This window comes from Calonectris borealis, chromosome 3, assembly GCF_964195595.1.
Source record: "Calonectris borealis chromosome 3, bCalBor7.hap1.2, whole genome shotgun sequence".
NCBI lineage: Eukaryota > Metazoa > Chordata > Aves > Procellariiformes > Procellariidae > Calonectris > Calonectris borealis.
The window spans coordinates 114,845,257-114,865,367 of NC_134314.1; the positions used below are offsets into that span (position 1 = coordinate 114,845,257).

A 20,111-nucleotide genomic window follows, 5' to 3' on the forward strand; every position below is an offset into this window, starting at 1 on the left:
CCCAGATGGAGAAAGGGACTTTGTGGGGAAACATCTTCACTTTTTCCATCCTTTGGAGGACACTGGTGAGCAGGTGGCCCTCACTCGCAGCCCACCCTTTCTCCCCAGAGCGCTCACCTCCTTGTTTGCATCCATCCAGAGACTCACCTCTCTTCTCTTCTGGGCACCCTCTCACCCTCTCCATAATCCCTGCTCCCAGGTCATGACTTGACACAAGCCATTACTAAAAAACACTTAGCTGATTCACAGCAACCAGGCTTTGGTGCCCCTGGGCATCCCTACACAGTGGGTCACCCCGCGCTCCTGGGGGCCTGTTTTATGATCCAACTGGGCTGGCTGGTGATCAGCTCACACTAATCAGAGTCTGTTGCAGCCTGAGATGCTGCATGGTACCCCCACTAGAAATGACAGTCCTTCCTCAGAACTCTTCCCACAGCCTCCCTTCCTAATGTGAATCTCCCTCTCAAATACCACAACAGGAGAAAAGGACTAAAAAGAGAAGGCGCCTTGTGCCGGGTCCACTTGAAATGGATGTGTTGTGTGCACACACGATAATTTCTTTGGCTCTACCCCAAATGGAGAGTTTCACTGTGACTTCTGACAACCTTTCAGCAAGGTCTCAAAGTCCAACGAAGTGGCTGTATGAAAAGCCATGGGAAGCTGAGCTCCAAGGACAGAGACTGTTTTTCAAGCTCATGTTGGTGCTTCTTGGTACATCGCCGCTCTGAATGAGCAAACTCCATAGAAAAGATGAAATTTGAGGATCTCTTACTGGAAATTGGTGGCTTTGGCAGATTCCAGATTTTGATTTTGTTTATCCTCTGCCTCCCAAGAATCAACCTTCCCATGCATTTCCTGCTGCACAATTTTCTTGCTGCTACCCCTTCTCATCACTGTGCAATTCCACACCAAGAGGCATTTGTGAACCTCACCATGGAGGAAGTTCTGCTCATCAGCATCCCGCGGGAGCCCGACGGCACTTTCAGGTCCTGTGAGATGTTCTCGCAGCCTCAGTTTCACCTGCTGCTCAATTCCTCTCTGCAACCAGAAAACAACTCCATCCAGCACTGCCAGCACGGATGGGTCTATAATCACTCGCAGTTCACCTCCACCATCTCCACTGAGGTAACACCGTGCCTGTGATGTAGCCAAAAATCAAATTAGCTCAGTGTTTTGAGGAGCAGATGGAGAAGCGTTCGCTGGGTGCACAGAGTGAGAAGGGAATCTTTGCATTTTAACCAGTGGAAATTACTTGTTTAGAGAAGATTTCCTGGGATGGGGAAACTCTCTGAAGCTCAGAGTTAGAAGCCAACATTTATTATTATTATTACGAGCATCTTGCTCAGATTGACAGTTAGACCCAACATTTCTCGTTATAAGCATCTTAATTTCTCCAGGTGATTGAGAGGCGGGAGGGGGCGGGGGAAAGACACACATATAGAATTTTCTCTGCTTGGGCCACATGGCATTTACACAGGATTACACCCTATCAAGATTTCATATGAGCCCACCACTTGCTTTCTTGATTTTCCAAACACGTTGTGACTTCTATTCCCTTGGCGACCCCTCCTCACTGATCTCTGGCTTCCCCCTCTTCTCCCCAAGATCGTGCTGCCTCTCTTCTCTTACCACCAGTGTCCCCTGCCGTCAAGCCGAAAGCTCTCCCAGGGCCTCCTGCTGAGATGCAGCATGCTGGCCAGCCATAACCTTGAGCCTGCCCAAGGTCCCTGCCCATCAAACATTAACCACCTGCCTTCTGAAATGCTTTGCTAAGGCTAACAGTGATACCTCTGGGTGTTAATGCTTTACCTTCCTTGAAAGGTGGCAAAGCACAGGAGGTCTTAGTGAAGGGGACAATTTGGTCAGACAAAAGGGGCATGGTTGGGTTTGGAATGATAGTAGCTGACTGTCCTAGTGAGAGCAGGGCCAAGTTTTAACCTAGAGCTGATGCCTCCTCTCCACCACCCAACCACCCCTGGTTTTGGCAGGCACGGAGGTGAGGGTCAGATACGCACCAGGTCTGTACCTCATTTCCGCACTGTTTCAGGGAGAAAGGTGTAAAGCACCCTTGGGGGAAAAGGCAGGGGAGGTGCTCTGCAGCACAGATGCCGAGCATGGAGCCTCGTGATGCTGAACCCACGGTGCAATGGCCTCGGGACATGTTCAACGCGCCGGGGCTTTCTCTGGATTTTTTTGCTCTTGCAGCATGAAAGGTTGCTCAAGGTCTGTTTGGCCTTGTCAGAGAGGCTGCGAGGCTGGGCTGATGATTAAATCAAGTTTTGCCAAATTTCCACATATAGAAAATTAACTCTGCAGCTTGGGCACAGCATTCTGTAATGATTAGCAACATCTGCACCTCCAAGAAAGTAAAATGATGCTCATTAACTTAATTAGGAAGAATGTCTAGACCAACTTCTCGGTAAGAAATCAGTAAGTTAGCAACAGGAGCTAACAATTTGACTCCCCCTCTGCCCTCCTTCCTCCCTGTGCGGACAACTTCAAAGGAAACTGCTCAGGGCAACAGTAACTGGATACCAACACAACATTCCCTAATGAAGGTTGAGGCATGTCTTAAGCTCACTGCAGTGCAGCACTGTGCAAATGCCCATCTCACCAAGGTAATCCCAGGAGCATGACAGAAGGAGCGAGGGGAGACATGCACCCGAGCAGGCTGAGAGCAGCTATCACGGGGGTCAGGAGGGGAAAAAGGGGATCTCTCCATGATGAGTGGTACCCAGGAAAGCTTTCTGATGCCCAGTAAGTGTCCACAGAGAGGCTGTCACAGTGGGGATAGATAACTGGAAGGCCTCTGAGTTTTGTAAGATGCAGCTTTACATTTTTACATTTTGTAAGATAAAGCTTTACGTGTAAGCAGCACTGTCCTATGTGCAGTTTAGTGCAGGATTCTACCCCTCAATCAGACTCGGCCGATATAAATTGCATGACACAATGACTGACCACTTGAGGGAAGGGGTGTGAAAAGGCAACTGGGCACTAAGTGTCATTTTGACCTTGTGTTTCAGTGGGACCTTGTGTGCGAGCAGCGCGGACTGAACCAGGCAACTGCAACCTTCTTCTTCATTGGCGTTACGATGGGGGCCATGATATTCGGATACCTTTCAGACAGGTTTGACCCCTTTCAGGCTGTTACTCCATGGCTTCAGTTTCATGACGAGAACTTCACAAACATGTGACCTGCAAAAGGCAATCAATCAGAGGGGCAGAGAAAGGAGAAAACACAATCATAAAGGGAGAATCCAGCCTCTCACATGAAAATTGGATTAAAGTCATATGGGGAAGCAATGCAGGGTCTAAATGCTGCATGGGTCAGCCAGTTAGCAGCCCACCAAAGAAGCAGCTCTGGCCTTGGTTAGGAGTAAGATGCACTGCAGCAATGACCACAACGCTGTGGTCAGCATTGCTGCAGGAACAGTAAAAACTGAAAAAATCCACTGTCTGTGAGACCGATTTCAGAAAAGACAACTGTCTGAAAAAGGAGAAAGCTGGCTAAAACAAAACCAAAACAAGAGACTAAAAGAGTTAACTCCTTGCAAGTTATATGGAAATTGGTTAAGGACACCCAAGTGAGGAGCTCAGAGCAAATGCATGCCATAGCTGAAAACAAAGAGTCTCCAGAAAGCAAAAACTGACTGTCATTACTTGAGAAGCAGGGTAAGGGAGGTTATTAGAAGCAGGGAGGCATTCCTCGAGGAAGAGCTGAGGTAATGAGGAAAACAGGAACAAATCTGCTCTCTCTGGTTAAATGTTAGAATGTGATAACGTAAACCTGAAAAAAATCTGAGTAATAACCTAGAAAGGGCATCATTTAAGAAATTAAATATTTTTGCAAACAGCAGAACCAGGAAACCTACCAGAGAATATATAATGCAGGTGTTGCAATCAGGATGTGCTACTCACTGTACGCTATTCATTATTTAATGTCTGAGTTTCCTGCGCAGGAAACTGCTTCCCGATTTCCTTCCTCTGGGAGCAAACAAGCATTAGTGTACAGCAAGCTACAAAATCACTGCACAGCAGAGGGGAACCAGCTTCACACCCAGAGACTTAGTACTGAAGATGGGAATTTTTACATCTGTATCTTTGCATATGAGTATACCAGTATACTTTTACAAGGACCCAAGATACCTGGCTGATCTTCAAACTGTGTGTCTTGGCTTTGTATCTAAAATGGTTTTATAGCAGAGTTGGAGGGAAAGAAATTCAGAATCACGAAAAGGAGCAGGGCAAAATAAGGCAGAAGAGAAGGTCTCTGCTAGAGCAAAGTGAAAAATAATTTGTTTTTCAAATGGATTGTGAGGGGGAAGAGCCAGTAGAAGATCAAGGTGTAAAAAGAGCATCTGGAAATAAAAAGGCTGTAGTATGAGACATAAACAAGTTTGTGCTCACAGTGGGAGAATGTGTAGGGGCAGGTGTTGGAGCTGGAGCTTTGAAATAAGCTGATAGAAGAAGGCATAGAGAAATACACCAGGTGAATGTCAGTAAATGGCTAGAAGCAGGGAGTGGTCACCCTAGAGCCCTACAGGACCTTTGGGATGAAAATGCTGGAACACTGTTGGCATTGTGTGACCTCCACAGCAGAGGGCTGGGAAGGTATCATGTATCAAATCAGTTTTAAACTGGTTTCCAAAAAAGATCTTGGGAACTCTGTTCCAGGCAGCCTGACATCTATCTGTACCAGGCAAATTAGTAGAAACTATTCTGAAAGATTGAGTCAGTGGCCGCCATGGGTGGATATGACACACTAGTGAAGAATCAGTGGGGTTTCTGCAAAAGATTCATGCCTTACAAACATACTGGATTTCTTTGAATGCACTAACAGGCATGTGCACAGGCAAGATACCATCTACGTGGATTTCAAGACGTTTCCTTACCAAAGGCTCCTAAAGAAACCGAGCTGCCCTAGGATAAGAAGGAAGGTCTCTGCATGACTAAATAATTGATCAAAAGCCAGGGGGGAAAATGTAAGTGTCGAGTTGTGACAATGGAGGGAGACCTGGGGGGGACCTGTGCTTGGATTTGTGCACTTTTCAGCACATTTATAAATTACCTGGAAAAGGAGCAAGTGCAGAGGTGATGCTGAGTGACCAGGCTGGTAGAGGTGAGATCTGAATGTGGAGAACTGCAGAAGGAGCTTAAAGAGCTCTGTGACTGAATGGGAGCATCAGAAGACAAAATTTCAGGGTGGATCAATCTAAAATAAAGAGAGAAACAATTCCAACTTCTCATTTAAAATTGAGGCCTTTGAGCTGACCATAGCTGCTCAGGAGCAAGACTTTGGGGTTACGACAGACAGCTCTAGGCAAACATCCACTCGGCAATGAGTAGTGGCTGGAGAAGCAAATAGAAAATTAAGAATCATTAGGAAAGGAATATAAAATTAAAGAGAATATCACTATGCAGTAACGTGTAAATGCATGTAGCCCCACATCTTGAATACTGTGTGCAGCTTTGACTTCCCTTCACCCTCCCTCCCCATCTTAAAAGGATACAGAAGAAATGGAGAAAATTCGGAAAAGCTAACAAAAAAGACCAAGGTATGGCTTGACTTCCAATTAGCCAGACCAGGACCCTTCAGTCTGCTAAAGTGGCAGCTAATGAGGGTTTGACAGGCAGCTGTGCCCTCATGAGCAGCCTGGAGCAGAGCTGGCTGTGCACTGCCCGACTGAGCTACCCGGCCACGGGGCCCGAAGGTCACGTCAGGAAAGGGTGGCAGCCCATGTAATCACAGTGTGGCAGTGCATCCAGTAAATTTGCAGTAAATTTGGCAGATCTGTTAAATCTCAGGTGTCATGCCCCCAGTCTCCCCTAAGACCCCTTAAAAGCTGACGTCCCATTAGCAACCTTCCTCTTCTCTAACAGAGAAGAGGTCCCACTTCTTTGTGCTAACAGTAATGCAGAGATTTCATCTCTAGTACTCCAGGGTGAAAACCATCTGGTCCTGGCATTTTCCTACAGTTCAGGTTCGTTTTGTTCTAAGCCTCTACAGACATTTGGATTTGAGAACATCTCTACTGACAAATTTTACCCTGGTAAACCCTCCAACAACTTTCACTGTGAACATATATATGCAAGCATATATATATATATATATATATTGTTTCTGTTATTGTCTGCTCTTTTCCAAACACTCCTTTTGTACCTTGTCCTTGTACTGTATTGATGCTTTGGCAGATTTCCAGATTGGGTTATTTACGAAAATGGCTTTTTTTTAATTTTTATGCTTGTGCAGTTTGCTCCTTTTATTATATTTTCGACATTTAATCTTTCAGAGGTTGTGCTTTCCTACCTCTCCCTTTGAAGACAATTTTAACAGCATTATTTCTAGCAGCCTCCCTGTAGTCTGCAGTTAATCCTGCCAGCTCGCCTCTGGTTTCCCTAGCAGGTGGCATGCATTTGCTGAAAGAGTCTAGTAATGGGTCCATAATAGATGCCTTGCGCCCTGCAGGGAATCTTACGGTTTTATATCCTTCTTACTGTATTTTCAAGAAAAATCTTAATTTAAAAAATGTATCTTCTTTCTTAGGCAGTTACCCTATTGGAAACCGAATCCAGCTCTGGTGTGTTTCTGGGTGTTTGCTGCTCTGACCCAGGGGCATTACGATGACTTTCGCAAACTGGCTCTGCTTAAATTTCAAAGCAGATCCAGCAAACCGCCTGGGCCCAAGCCACAGGTGGTTTTTTCTCCAGTAGATTCATTAGCTAGCAGCTGCACGAAGTCATTTATGATCATTTTTAGGAATGTTATTGTGGCATTATGTCCCGGCACATCACTTTTTGCTCTGGAGCAATCGTTCTTGCCACCATCCTTCTCAGGTGGCCACTAAGAGAACTCTAATGCCCGAATCAGAGCAGGATTTTAGTCCCTATAGACTGAACATTACTTATTGATAGGGTTAATTTACTACTCCAGTTTGAACCTGAGCTTTCGGCACACGCAGTGCTGACGTTCATCAGAAGACTGATGCCTTGTGCTCCATTTTGATTTTTAGATTTTCATAGATTGTGTAGAAATACATACACATATTTCTTTGTGTGCGTGTATACATGTGCATTTGTGTGTATTTGATCTTCCGTATTTATCCACACTCTCCACACAGGACTCTGTACCAGGGGTAAGGTGGTCCTACAACTTCCAAAAACCTTGGGGAATGACTTCCTAGCAGATTCCTCACAGACCCCTTAGGACATCAGGGCTATTGGGACATGTGGGCTGACAATTAGATTCTTTTTATTTTCCTTTGGGATCTTTGTTTTCCTTCCAAGGATCGGGGTGAAAGTGTCACGGTTCTCTCTCCTTCTCGAGAGTGGTGGCAGTGGCTGGTCCTGAGTGAGCCACGGGAGGAGGACATGATGAGCCAGGCATGGGGACAGCCATTGGAGGGAGCAGGGTGTGCCAGCAGCATGGGATTTCAAGCTGACATCACTGCTTTTGATGATGGTGTTGAGCAGGGGAGCCCAATATATTGTTTTGATCAGTGCTGCTCTTTCCATTGGAGAGCCTCGTGCCTGATGCTCGTGGGGCAGGCTGGCCCTCTGAATGGGACTGCACCACTGTGGCACCAGCTATGTCCAGAGCTGTTTCCTCCTCTCCGGGGCATTGCATCTTGCGCTCTTTGCAGAGCGGGCAATATTTTCATTTTCCTTCTCGAGTCTCTGGCTTGCCCCATTTCAAACCCTACTCCTGGGACAGGTTTCTAGCCGCTGTAACCCAGCCTGTGCTCGTGGCAGGTTTGGAAGGAAAGCCATGCTCCTGCTGTCGCTTGTGTGCTCTGTCATATTTGGGATGCTGAGCGCCGCCTCCGTCTCCTACAGCATGCTGGCCATCACGCGGACCCTCACAGGGGTGGCCCTGAGCGGCGTCTCCCTTATTGTATTGCCTTTGGGTAAGTATGTGGGGGTTTGTGGGTGCCCGGTTGTACAGGGGGACTTCTGACAGGCAGTGGGTAGGTAGGGACTTGTCTATCAGACAGGGCAGAGCCAGTAGGAACAGGAATTTGGAAATCATTAAGTGTGCAATTTCACTACAGGCAGCCAAAAGAACATCCCTCTTGGGAGGATCCAAGAATTACAATTTTCTGTTAGTCTAATTAATGCTTTAACAGTCTACTTAAAATATAAAAACCACTTATTAGTACTTCTGTTGCAACATTAACACTTGCAATCCATGCTACCCAATTCCTGTTAAGGATCATCAGAAGTACAATAAAAGCCATAGACCAAAGTATCTGCCCCTTTCCTCTGATACTGAGTTCTCACCCTTCGAACACACTGTTAAGACAATTCATCAGCGTTGCCGTGTCCTCAGCAGGAGGAGGACGGTGTGTCATTCGCGAGGTATTTCTACCTCCCCAGTCTTGAGTTTACTCACTGTTTTCATAAGTTCCCAATCTGTATTTTTAGAAAGAGTGGGGGGAAAGAACCACAAAAAAAAAATCATACAGAGCTAGGCAAAACTGAAGCTGAAGAATTTAGGTAATTATATAACAAAAACAAGCTCCAAACTTCAGGGTACCCAACAGAGCACTGGATCATTTTGTAGATACAGTTGGGACATACTAGGCAAGACTCATTGTACGCAAGAGCAACTTACAGGTGCAGCAAAAATTTCCAGGATTTTTGCAGATACAGCCAAAATCAAGCTAAAATGGGTTCAATACTGGAAAAGTCCACACAAGACCTGACAAATCCCAAGGCCTGCTATGTTTTTTATTGTTATAAAGGTTGATGCCTGCAAGGCAAAGTAGAGCTTGGGAGGGACATTTCTGATCGTTAGAGGTTGTAGCAAGATGTCCAGATCTTTGGAGGAAAATTGGCTTTTAGTTCACACACACAAACAAGGAGACCACCATCCATTCTGGCTTTACATGTGCATTGGTACCTACTTTGGGTAGATTCCACATGAACAACAATTCATCTTAATATATTTCTTTCATCTGGAATAATGAGTGGGCAGAAAAATGGGAAACTGTGCAGGCAAGATGGTTAGGGAAAAAAAAATTACCTGTTTGATGAAGAAGACCATTTGAATGCTATTGAATGGGATAAAAAAAAAGCATCACCTAAGGTGTTTTTAGCACTGTTCCTTACTATATGTCCAGTATTTCTTATTTTAAGGCTTTATTTTAGTTGCTTACAGCTTTGCAAGAGGTTAAGCATTGTGGATGAACGTTTTAAATGTGCCAGATGTCGGCCAAACTGTGGAACTCTCCCGGAGGAGAAGACCAGGGACGTTACCTCACTTTGCCCTTATTAAAAAGCCCTGCAGTCCCCTTCCTGGAGAAGTCCTGTGCGTCCCAGCTGAACGCTGCCTCCCTCTTGCAGGAATGGAGTGGGTGGACATACAGCACCGCACTTTCTCCGGGATCCTGACTAGCATCTTCTGGAGCATCGGGAACATGCTGCTGGCCATGGTAGCGTACTTGGTGCGGGAATGGCACTGGCTATTAGTAGCCGTAACAGGACCTTGTCTTCTGAGCGTTGTCTGCCTGTGGTGAGTGCAGTGACCTGCAGCCTGGTGGGGATGGGGACGCAGGACGGCTGGTGGGGATGGCAGCGGGCTGTCATTTGCCTCCTCTGCTCTGTGAACGTGGCAAATGTTGCAACGCTGATCCTAGGATTGGCTCCAGCCACCCAAGGAGGAGCAGGGCTCATCAGTGCCCTGCACTCGCATTGCCCAGCCGTGGCAGCTCTTGAAAACTGGCGTGGCCTGGGTTTCATCTCTCCTCACCTCTGACAAGGCCAGGAGCCAAGGTTGCACCACGGCTTTGGGGACAAGGTAGAGGCAGGACTGGGGCTGAGGCCAGGCATTTGGGGGACAGATTGCGGTGCAAAGGAGCAGGATTTGGTGCTGCAAGCACTGTCAGACGCGGTTCAGAGCAAGCAAAGAGATCCCAATGAGGGAGACAGGGCCGGGCCAGATCCCTGGCTTTAATCCTTAGTAGACTCAAGATAAATAATTTTTCCATCCTCTGTCCCCACCTCATTGGGGAGGATGCCTCTGGTACCAATTTTTCGATATAAGCCAATGACATCTGCAGGTTAGGTCAGGTGCATTTATATCTCTACTTCCCATGGCCTTTCTCAGCTGTGCAACCATCCTGATGGGTCAAATACATCTGCTTTCTGTGGGCTATTTCCCTCCTGTAGCCTTATTTAAGAAATACCTGACATCTCTTAAGCCTTAAAATAGGAGATGGTTCATTTAATCAAAGAAACTAATTTTCCTTCTTTTTTTCATGTAGTAACACAGACTAGAATACAGGGTTGATTCACTGATATTGTGACTGTAATATGAACTGTATTGGATCAACTTATCTGATCATCCAAAACAGTCCTTTGAATAAGCAGCTCCATTTCCTGGCTGGACAAAAGTCCCGTGAGGAAATAAGCAAGCAGGTATTCCCACAACTGCCCCATTGAAAACATTCAGAAATGGGGGTCTGGGTCTCCTCCACCTTAGGGTGGTTGTTTAGTTCCTTTTGGACATTGGTGTGGTGCTGGACCACAATGCAGAAATCACAGACCTGTCCCTCAGGGCGATGGGGAGCTCTAGCTGGAAACCATGCAGAATAAGCTCTGATTGTTAGACACATGGGCCGCAAAATTATATGCACAATCGCTGAGCAGAAAGAGTGATATCCAAATGCTAAAGTGCCTTTCAGCTGCTGTCAAAGAGGCTTCTAGCGACTATGATTTGCTTGTTTATTATGTCTGTCCATCAGCATGAAGCAGTAGATTAAATAGCTGCACAGATCTAGCAGAAGAATCTCAAATAATACTTATGAAAAATGGGATATAAACTGATGCTGTTAATCAATGGCTCAAAAAAGATGTATTGTTTCTCCGGTGATAAGGGTTTTCTGGCAAAGAGTAACATCTGATATTTTGCTGATCAAGTCCGACACAACTAAAATACGTGTTCTGCTGACTTTTTTAGTTTGAGTTGTTTTGTTCTTTCTCTAGGACAACCAACCATAAAAAATTGAGTCCTGGGAAATACTGAAATTCACAGATACATTTGGACCCACCTTTTCCATGATAGCTGATTTTTTTTTCTCTTATGTTAATGCCTTTTATGAGGATTAGTTCTCCAACAAATTATGCTGTAGTCTGATCAAAATTCAAGCACGCAAGGGGTCAGTGATTGTTGGATAATTAAAAGTCCCTGAAGTATGGAATCAAAATCTAATTTAGCACATTGTAGATATTGTTGATACAATGTCAGAACTCAGTTGAGACATTAAACAACCAAAAGACCTAATATTATACTCTGGAAAGGATGGCAATGAGTGCAAAATGCCATCTTTCACTCTATGTTTCCCAAGGTGCATTGGGTTATAAGCTTATGGGAAGGAGTTGAAAACTTTCTAGAAGACCAATTCTGCAAATGTTTTTGCTCTACACATCGTTTTCAGCTACTGCTTGAATAGTGACAGCAGTTGTTCATCAGCTTTTTGTAACCTGATTTAGGGCACATTAATTACCAACAGCTTACAGGGAACTGGTCTCGGACCGCTCCAGAGGGAGACTCCAGTGAGAGATTTTTGACAACTGTGTGACCTCAGTAGACCTCATACCCATATACTTCTTCAAGGTTGTAAGTCTTCCCACTGACTGCTCAGGATGCTCAGTTGAAAGTCTCCATGAGAACAGCAGATTCTGTTTTCTACTTCTCTCAGGAGACAGGTTTGGGTAGCAGGAGGTAGGTGTTGGCTGCTCTAGCAGAATGTAGCCACTGTGGGGTATTTCCATTGTCTTCTGGACCCTGACTGCTATGCAGACCCACTAAACACCATGTACCCTCTAGGCCAGATGGGCTGCACTGTGGCCTGGGAATTTTTGGGGCAAACAGGGCCATGTAGCCATGAATTGCAACCAGATGCAAGATCAGACAGAAGTCCAAGAAGAGGGAGTTGCAGATGCTAGTTTATGACAAGTGCTGGATCTTTTGCCGGAACAGACAGAAAAATAAGAGTCACAGGACTCCCACCCTACACAGGTCTGCTAAGCAGACCTCTCAGGGCTGCTAATTAGCTCTACAGCAGCACAACATTCCTTGTCGCTCAATGACTAGCATGGATACTTCACTGGGGACCGCAGCCACAATGATTTAGACCCCAGTTGACTGTCTTGTGCAGAAGGCTTTGATTATTGTGAAAAACATAATTTTAGCAATTAACAAAGTAAGTACAGAGCCCACTAAATCCTTTCTACATAGCAATTTTTTATGTCCTAAAATTTTGAAGTTTAAAGAGTCCCAAAGAGCATTAATCTGTAAATATAAACTCTCTGGGGCCAATTTTAATTGATAAGAGTTTGAAACTTCAACCAGCTCAGAAAATTCAAGCTTTGATCAAAGATCACATGATAAATATTTTGGCTAGACATACTTCAATTAGCAGACTGTACTCCTTTAAGGATAGAACAGCATGTACATGTAACAAGGGTGTCCCATTACTCTTATTCTCATGAACCACAGTTGCTATTTTTAGCTGAAGTTGAAGTCTCATAGAGAAGACCCCCTCTCTTTGGCCAGAGCCATGTATGAGGGGTGGAAAACACGCAGCACCAACAGGAACACTGTCTTCTCTCCTCGCACCAGGTGGGTCCCAGAGTCTGCCCGGTGGCTGATAGCCAATGGCAAAGTGAAACAAGCTCACAGGCATGTGCTTAGATGTGCAAGGATGAACGGAAGGAAAGACTTCGCTGTCTCACCAGAGGTGAGAAACTGAACATCCAGACACATGTTCCTCCTCTCCCATTTTCTCTCTCTCTATTTTACTTCTATTTGATACCTGAAGCAATGCTCAACCTGCAGTGTGATCTGTGGGGCACTGTGGTCCACAGGGTGTCATGCTCCATTTTACTCTAGAAAGCAGTTACATCCACTCCTAAAGATAAAGCAGCAGCTCAACTCCCATAAGGCCAGAAATCCCCTTCATTAGGTGGAGTGTCTTTCCATTCATTATTGCCATGACAAGAAGCCTCACTGCACTGGACACTGGACTAAATACGCAGCAAGAGAGAAGCACAGCCTAAAAAATAAGGCAGAGGCATCACTCCCGTAACAAAGAGGAGAGTGTGCAGGTGCATGAATAATTTGTGCAGCTTAGTGTTTGACTTCTTGGTTGCCGTAGTGTTTCCCAAGTGTTGGTACAGTGCTAGCAGAAAGCAGACACATTAATAGCATGTAGTTAGCATATGTTCTCTCATATTGCACTTGAGATACTGCATGTAGTGTTATCCAAAAATGTAGAGGCTAGTCCACCTCAGGCTGCGTTTAGTGTACATGTGAAACTGGAAGATTGTCAGCCATAGTGCCCCAGTAGTGAATGTCGGTGTAAAGAACATTTGGCATAATCAACTTTTCCCCCTGGGCTAAAGCTCTGCTCTCAAGTGTGTCATGGCTCTGCCAGCAGTTTTAAAGGAATGAGGCAAGGGTGAGATGTTGGGCAAAGTAGGCATGTACCCACTGGTTTGAATCCATTTTTGCTCGATCCCAGAGGTGTAAAGGATGGAGTGAAGATGCTCAGCTAGATGACTGAACAAATGAAGTGGAAGGAGAACCAAAAAAAAAAGCCAGCTATTTTCAACTCCAAAGCTCAAGGTATGAGGCTGATCTGGAGATCTTAATCTTGTGCTGAGTTCTATCTTAAAAATGTATTTTTGCATTCGGACTCACAAATGTTGAGACCTTGGTCCATGACACTTACTTAAGGACATGCTGGTGGCTCCAGGGTATTGTGATAAGCTCAAGTGATGTCCCAGCTATAGGGAGGACTCAAGGGCCAGGCAGAATCTGGTCTTTCCCTTTGGAGAGACACCAGAGCATAGTCAGTGCTTGCAACCCTTCACAGTCAGGCTTGAATGGCTGCACATCTGTTACCTCTGTCTAATTTGGTCCACATGATTTGTCTCAACCTTCTCAAGAGCATCAAAGCTCAGCTGTGAAATCCAGTGGGTACGGAAATTTGTGGTTTGTTAAACATCAATCTTTCCTTTAATGTCCATTGGTTTTCCTCTTACCAAAAGAGGAAGATGGGAAACCCCTTGCACCAGCACAGGAGCCTTGTGCTTTGCTGTCACGGTCCAGCTGCATCTCTGTGTGCACCCAATGCTCCTGCAACCACACCACTGTCTTATCCTGGCCAGCATGCCATTTTTTAAAAGCAGTTTCCTAATATCTGTTGAAGAAGTGATTAGTCCTTTTGATTTACAACAGAAACATGTTGTTTAATCATGTGAGAAATTATGAATTTACTAGTTGTGGCAGACAGGAGTTGAGTGCGACTCTTCCTTGCCTTTAATCAAGCCAGTAGCTCTGACTAAATATGTAAAAATAACAAGTTATAACTTTCATTCAGCCTTAGCTGATGACTCTGTATTTCAGAGTGCAGTGTTTCACCAGGAAGGGCATGGGCTTGCACCCTCACACCATTCTTAAGGTTAGGAAATGTAGCTGGGGCTTCCCCATTATCACAGCCTTGCTGCGATATCTATCACACACCATACTGTGACCACTGGACCACGATCAAGAAAGGCTTGCAGTTGTGACACCTTGCTGGATTCATGAGGTTTATAGGGACATACTTGTTTTTTCTGTCCATATCCAAACATGCAGGCAACACAGAACTAGCTGATTCTAGTTTGCTTAATTGACTTGACCATGCATCAGTGTGTTTTGATAGCTTGTTAAGGTAACAACTGATTTTCCTTAGTTCAGAAGACTGAACTCTGAGAGATGTATAATGTCCAGATAATTGCACAGCATGTTACTGACGTATTCTCAGATTTAATAGCATTGTCTTATAGAACTGATTAAGGAATTTCCCAGTGAAAATACTTTTTTCAGTATGAAAAGCTTTGTCACCATCCAAAAACTGCAAAGGATAGTATGCAATTAGAAATAAAATCTTAGCTCTTCCCTAGTGAAACATGCTGTTACTTATAGCTATCCTCTTCCCTTTCCTAACGCTTTCTTTCATTTTGTACAATTCTTTTAACCAGAGAGCTCTTTGGGCTGGGATTTCTCTTTTATTAGATATTTCTGCAAGTCCCCAGCCCCCGTAACTGTTAAGCACCATCTTAATTGTAGGTGATGCTGTAGGCCTGCAGATTCCCTCACCTTCCTCCCTCCCCAGCCATCACTGAATTATGTGCATTTTAAGTTTCTTGGGGCTCTCACTGTTCTCGCTCTCCCAGTTGTCCTTCCACATGCCAAGAAATCTGGCTAACAATACATACTGGAAGACCTTTACCATGTTAATGTCTTATGTTCCCCATTTTAATAGCAAGTCATGCAACTTAAAGAGAGACAGACTGCCATCAGGATAACTTGAATCTAATATTGAAATTTTCAGCATTGCAGAAGTAGTCTGTTACCACTGCTATGGTTCATCCTATGCATTTGGATGAAAAGACTTATTATTTGTCTGTGAAAAAGGTAAAAAAGAAAAAAGGTAAAAGTTTAAAAAAAAAACTTATTTGCCATACTGCAGTATTAACAAAAGTTACCAGAACCAGAGATGGGTGTACAGAAATAAAAGAAAAACATAGGTTCCACAAACCACTAGATAATGTGGGAAAGGATCATCGAGGTGCTAAACAGACAGACACCCTGTCTGGTTCAGAAAGTCCCTGAATGGCTGGAGGCGGTGACATTTCTAGGGGTGTATCTCTGCACGCTTGCCTGGCTCTTCTGTAGGCTCCATTGCAGGATGCTGTTGGAGACAAGGCACTGGAGAAGATGATCCTCTGGTCCAAGATGCTACATGCCCTTTTTGTCCATCTAAGTTGTAGGTTCCCTATGCAGCTCTGTGGCTGGGATTAAGTATTTATGCAAAAGCTTTGGCCGAGACTTTGCTTTCTCTGAAGAGGATATTGATTTGAGAATACATGTAACTAGTTAACCAGACTCTCTCCTCAAGTTTTCCTGTGATTCATAACCTTTAACTGTCCTGCCCTGCATTTGCTCATGATTTTTGGACTTGGTGAAGCAAGGCTGTCCTGAGAGGAATTACTCTCTCCCAACGTTAGGTGTCCACATCATCACTGTCTGCAGTCTCCTTTACAGTCTGCAATCTAATGAATAGCCAGTGGAGGCTAGCACATGATTCTTCTGACCAAATGAGGTTGTTTGCTCTAGAATAAAATGACTCCATCACTTCCACTGGAGATCTCCATTAACTACACAGTGAGCCTATGGCAATTAGCTTAGGTATAGCTGCATTGCAGACCTGTAGTTGTGTGAATCTCTTGCATCTCAGCCAGTGAGTAGAACTTACCAACTCTCCTGGTACTTACCCCTCAATCAATTGCTAAAAGACTTGGTGAATAAGCACTCTCTTCTTCCCTATGGGCAGGGCCCACTTCTCAGTGCCTGACTTTTTTATGCATTCTGTATTTATATAAACAGATGTATAAATAATCACACTTTATATAAATGCACTCATGAGAATAAAGCATGCAGCTCACTGGTAGCTCCTGTCTGAGACCTGACACAACGGCAGGCAACCCCATGGGGAAGAGGGTGGAACTGGCCAACTTTGCCAACACCATGATCTGCCATTTCTCTGCAACCCTTTCTGCCACATGTAGGTAAGAGGGAAGAAGGGACCATGGGAAGAAAAAGAAGTCTAAAATGGCAGGCAATCTACAAAGTTGTAGGAAGACATGCCTCTGACAACGTATGCCCAGAGAATTGTTCTGCAGTGGGAACGTATGGAAAATTCAGGGTGGAGCTGGAGCTGGGAAGGGCAAAGGCCCCAGCCTGTCTAGGGTTTCAGGTCTGGATCCTAAAAGTACAGCAGCTGAGCTATTTCCTTCTTTCCACCTCTCCCAGGCCCTCAGAAGGATGGCAACAGAGAAAAAGCCAGGAGGGAGTTACTCCTACATCAGCCTGTTCAGGACACCAGTCCTGCGGAAGATCTCTCTGTGTTCTGGGGCTGTGTGGTAAGCAGTGCCACTTCACACGGGGGATTTGTCCTGCAGTTCCCTGGCTGGATTTCCCTAATCCCCATCTCCACACACTCCTTGCAGGTTTGGTGTTGCCTTCTCTTATTATGGCATGAGCATGAACCTAACTGGCTTTGGACTCAACATGTATCTCTCTCAGTTTGTCTTTGGTGTCATTGAGATTCCAGCCAAGATAATCATGTACGTGGTGGTGAATCGAGCTGGACGACGGCAGAGTCAGGCGTGGGCACTCATCCTGACCGGACTATGCATAGGAGCCAACGTCATCATTCCCAAGCGTGAGACACTCTTCCGCTATATGCAGTACTTGCTAAAGGGGAGGTTTCCATTCTGTGCAGTGCTAGAGGAGAACCGTAGACCTTGTCCACAGGCAATTCTGTATAGAGATGTCCTCCACCTAAAGGACATCTGTGGGACAAGGTTGCTAATGTGGGCTAGCCTAATATCTGGTGGCAACAGATGGTCTCCTGTGAAGTGGCTAGTAAGGGTCCAGTGATGGCAAGGTGAAGTGCCTATCTTTATTACAGACGCTGTCCGTGGGAAATGTCAGGACCTATCCTTTCATCAGTTCAGCTCCCACTCGGGCTAGTAGTTACCAAATTTACTAATCCAGACTTTGGAAACAGCAGCTCCAGGGCTATGAAGCTCCCCGTTTTGTCTGTAGGAGCATTGAACCTTATTCCTTCTTGTACCTGAGGCCACAAGAAGCTTCTTCCTAGAGGCTGCTCTTTGACCATTGTCATAAATGTCTTTTTTTTTCCTCCTAGCCTTCACTTCCTTGCGCTCTGTAGTAGCCATTATGGGCAAAGGTTTCTCAGAAGCTGCATTCACTACTGTCTTCTTGTACACCTCTGAGCTCTACCCCACCGTACTGAGGTAAGAGAAGCCACTCGCCTGAGCGCACAACCAGAGCCTCGGCGGGATGTCGCCTTCAGGTCTTCGACATCAGCACAGCAGGACGTGCTGTTGGCTAGACTGCAGAACTGATGTCTCTAGAAGTAGCAGGTTCCAGGGATTACACATACTCACAAGAAAGGAGCAGAAAGCTACCCTTTTTTTACCTGGGTTATGTGTGGTTAGGTTATGTCGATAGGGAGATGTATCGAAAGGTGAGCAGTATTCTGCATGAGAAGATTTTTGAACTCCATAAGGCATCTGTGCTTAGTAAAGTCTTAGTTCCCTGTGACAATCTGCCAATAACTGTTAAAAGACCCCAAAAATAATAATTTGAAATATCAATTTTCATAAGGGGGACACACTACCACACATTTGACAGTCTTCTGGACGTCAGATGATATTAAATCAGGGATTAACTAGCCTTTCAGGAGGAAAAAGAGAGCTTATTTGAAATATGTGGGTGACATGAAACCAGATTTAGCATCAGCATAGTTTGGGATATAGCTGAGACTGGTGGAGGGAATCTCCTCACTGGTTTCTTTGTGAAACTCTGAAAAAACCCTCACGGATCACAGCAGGACTTGTGGCTTACTTCACCTCTGTCCCTCCCTGCCCAGAGTACCCTTCTCTGTCATTTAGTCCTTTAACTTTCACTGGTCTGTTGCATGTGGGGAATGATGCATATTTAAACCGAAGTGGGCACACTGATCTGCTACTTTTCTTCTCGGATTGGTTTATATTTTTACATGCTCAAAGACATTGACAGATAAGACAAAAATGTTGGTTCCTTCTGCAGTACTTACGCTGCATATGCACAAGTAGTCTTGGGATCCTTGTTGTCAGTGTGAAATGTCACCCATCCCCTGAAAATTAGTAAGTGGAATAGGTCCAAGGTCTTATTTTTGGCCTCCTCTCCAGGCTTTCCTGGACTTACAGCTACAGCAGGACCAAAGGGGCTAACAGGTATCTCTAGTGCATGCCACCTGCCTAGAAGTACCTGGGAGAAGGAAGGTCTTAGGTTTGCTCTCAGCAGATCAGAGGACTTACTAGGGGATGTGTAGAAAATGCACTTGGGGTTTTAGACATTTAAAGCGGAAACAACTTTAGAGCAGATATTTTTAGTGTGAAACTGCAGCTTCTTTCTCATAATAGACATAAATCTATTTCTCACAGCAGCTACGGTTGCTCTCTGGGAAATATTATCTTTGTAGGAAGATAGGAAGAAAGAAAAAAGTAAACTAGAAAAAACCTGGCAGAGGAAAAACTTGAGGGGGGGAAAGCCTCAGCACTTACAGAAAAATAGGGGGACGGGGCAGAGGGTCTGCACTTTTTCCCAAGGTCTGATATGAAAGAAGTACCCATCTCTTTCTCGTGGTGGTCTGCACCACCATGGTGCCCTACCTTTCCAGGCAGAATGGGATGGGGTACACCTCCTTCGTGGCACGCCTTGGCGGGGCTTTGGCCCCACTTGTGTTTCTGCTGGATGAGGTGTGGAGGTCTCTGCCCGAGGTGACATACTGTGGTGTAGCAGTGTGCTGCGGCTCGGTGGCCTTCCTGCTCCCGGAGACGCTCAACGTGCGCCTGCCTGAGGGCATCGAGGACATCGAGAAGGCACAGTGAGTCAGCTCCATCCTGCCCTGCACATGGAGTCTGCTGAGAGAGGCGGGGGATGTTCCTCTCTGCCGCCTGTAACTCCCCATCTGTGGGTGGCAGCGGATGAAGGGACAGCCCAGTGGGGATCGGGGCTGTCAGGCTTCCTGCTCTCCTGTCCATCAGCCGAAAGTGCCTTCTTTTCTTCCAGAGTGAAAGGGCCACCACAAATCAGTGCTCCCGAGGGCATGCCGCTACAGTCTCTGCTGAAGTGAGGGACTCCATGAGACAGCCACTATGTAGGACTGCAAAACTGAGCTTTGTTCTGACCTCTCAATAAAAGAGCCTTTACTGTCCTCCTAGTCTCTCTCCGCAGGGAAGTGGGGCTGAGGACATTGGAGGAAGGAGGTAGATCATGAAACCAGCCAGAGGGAGCTAACCCCACTCTGTAGTGTGGCCAGGAGCAACAATGCAGAGGTCTAACAGGGTGTGGAAATAAAGGCGCCCTCTGCTAAGCTCTTCCAGTCTTTCGCCTTGTTGGACTAGCAGCACCTTTCAGATCACTGCACAGCCTTCCAGAAACTACAATCCATTGGTTTACACAGCACAAGAAACGCAATGCAGCAATA

At 45.5% G+C, this 20,111-nt stretch overlaps 1 protein-coding gene across 2 annotated transcripts; it reads left to right on the top strand.

Annotated features, from left to right (window-relative positions):
• Positions 1–750: 750 nt before the first annotated feature.
• On the top strand, positions 751–19,836 carry SLC22A7 (solute carrier family 22 member 7). Of its 2 annotated transcripts, none has more exons than XM_075147401.1 (10): positions 751–1,125; positions 3,024–3,127; positions 7,750–7,904; positions 9,343–9,511; positions 12,623–12,740; positions 16,862–16,971; positions 17,059–17,273; positions 17,763–17,871; positions 19,302–19,508; positions 19,676–19,836. In XM_075147401.1, exons 1-10 carry the CDS (start codon positions 751–753, stop codon positions 19,755–19,757), a joined length of 1,644 nt encoding a protein of 547 aa, XP_075003502.1. In that variant the 3' UTR covers positions 19,758–19,836. The 2 variants fall into 2 exon arrangements, with proteins under 2 accessions (XP_075003502.1, XP_075003503.1); XM_075147402.1 differs by having other exon boundaries at positions 19,694–19,836.
• The last annotated feature ends 275 nt before the right edge of the window (positions 19,837–20,111 follow it).

What these genes read in the sequence shown, in the direction of transcription:
- SLC22A7 (XM_075147401.1), top strand. Translation starts at nt 751, where the DNA reads ATGAAATTTGAGGATCTCTTACTGGAAATTGGTGGCTTTGGCAGATTC. An exon ending in CTGTGTTCTGGGGCTGTGTG is followed by an intron (nt 16,972 to 17,058) that starts GTAAGCAGTGCC and finishes CACTCCTTGCAG; the next exon opens with GTTTGGTGTTGCCTTCTCTT. An exon ending in GAGGACATCGAGAAGGCACA is followed by an intron (nt 19,509 to 19,675) that starts GTGAGTCAGCTC and finishes ATCAGCCGAAAG; the next exon opens with TGCCTTCTTTTCTTCCAGAG.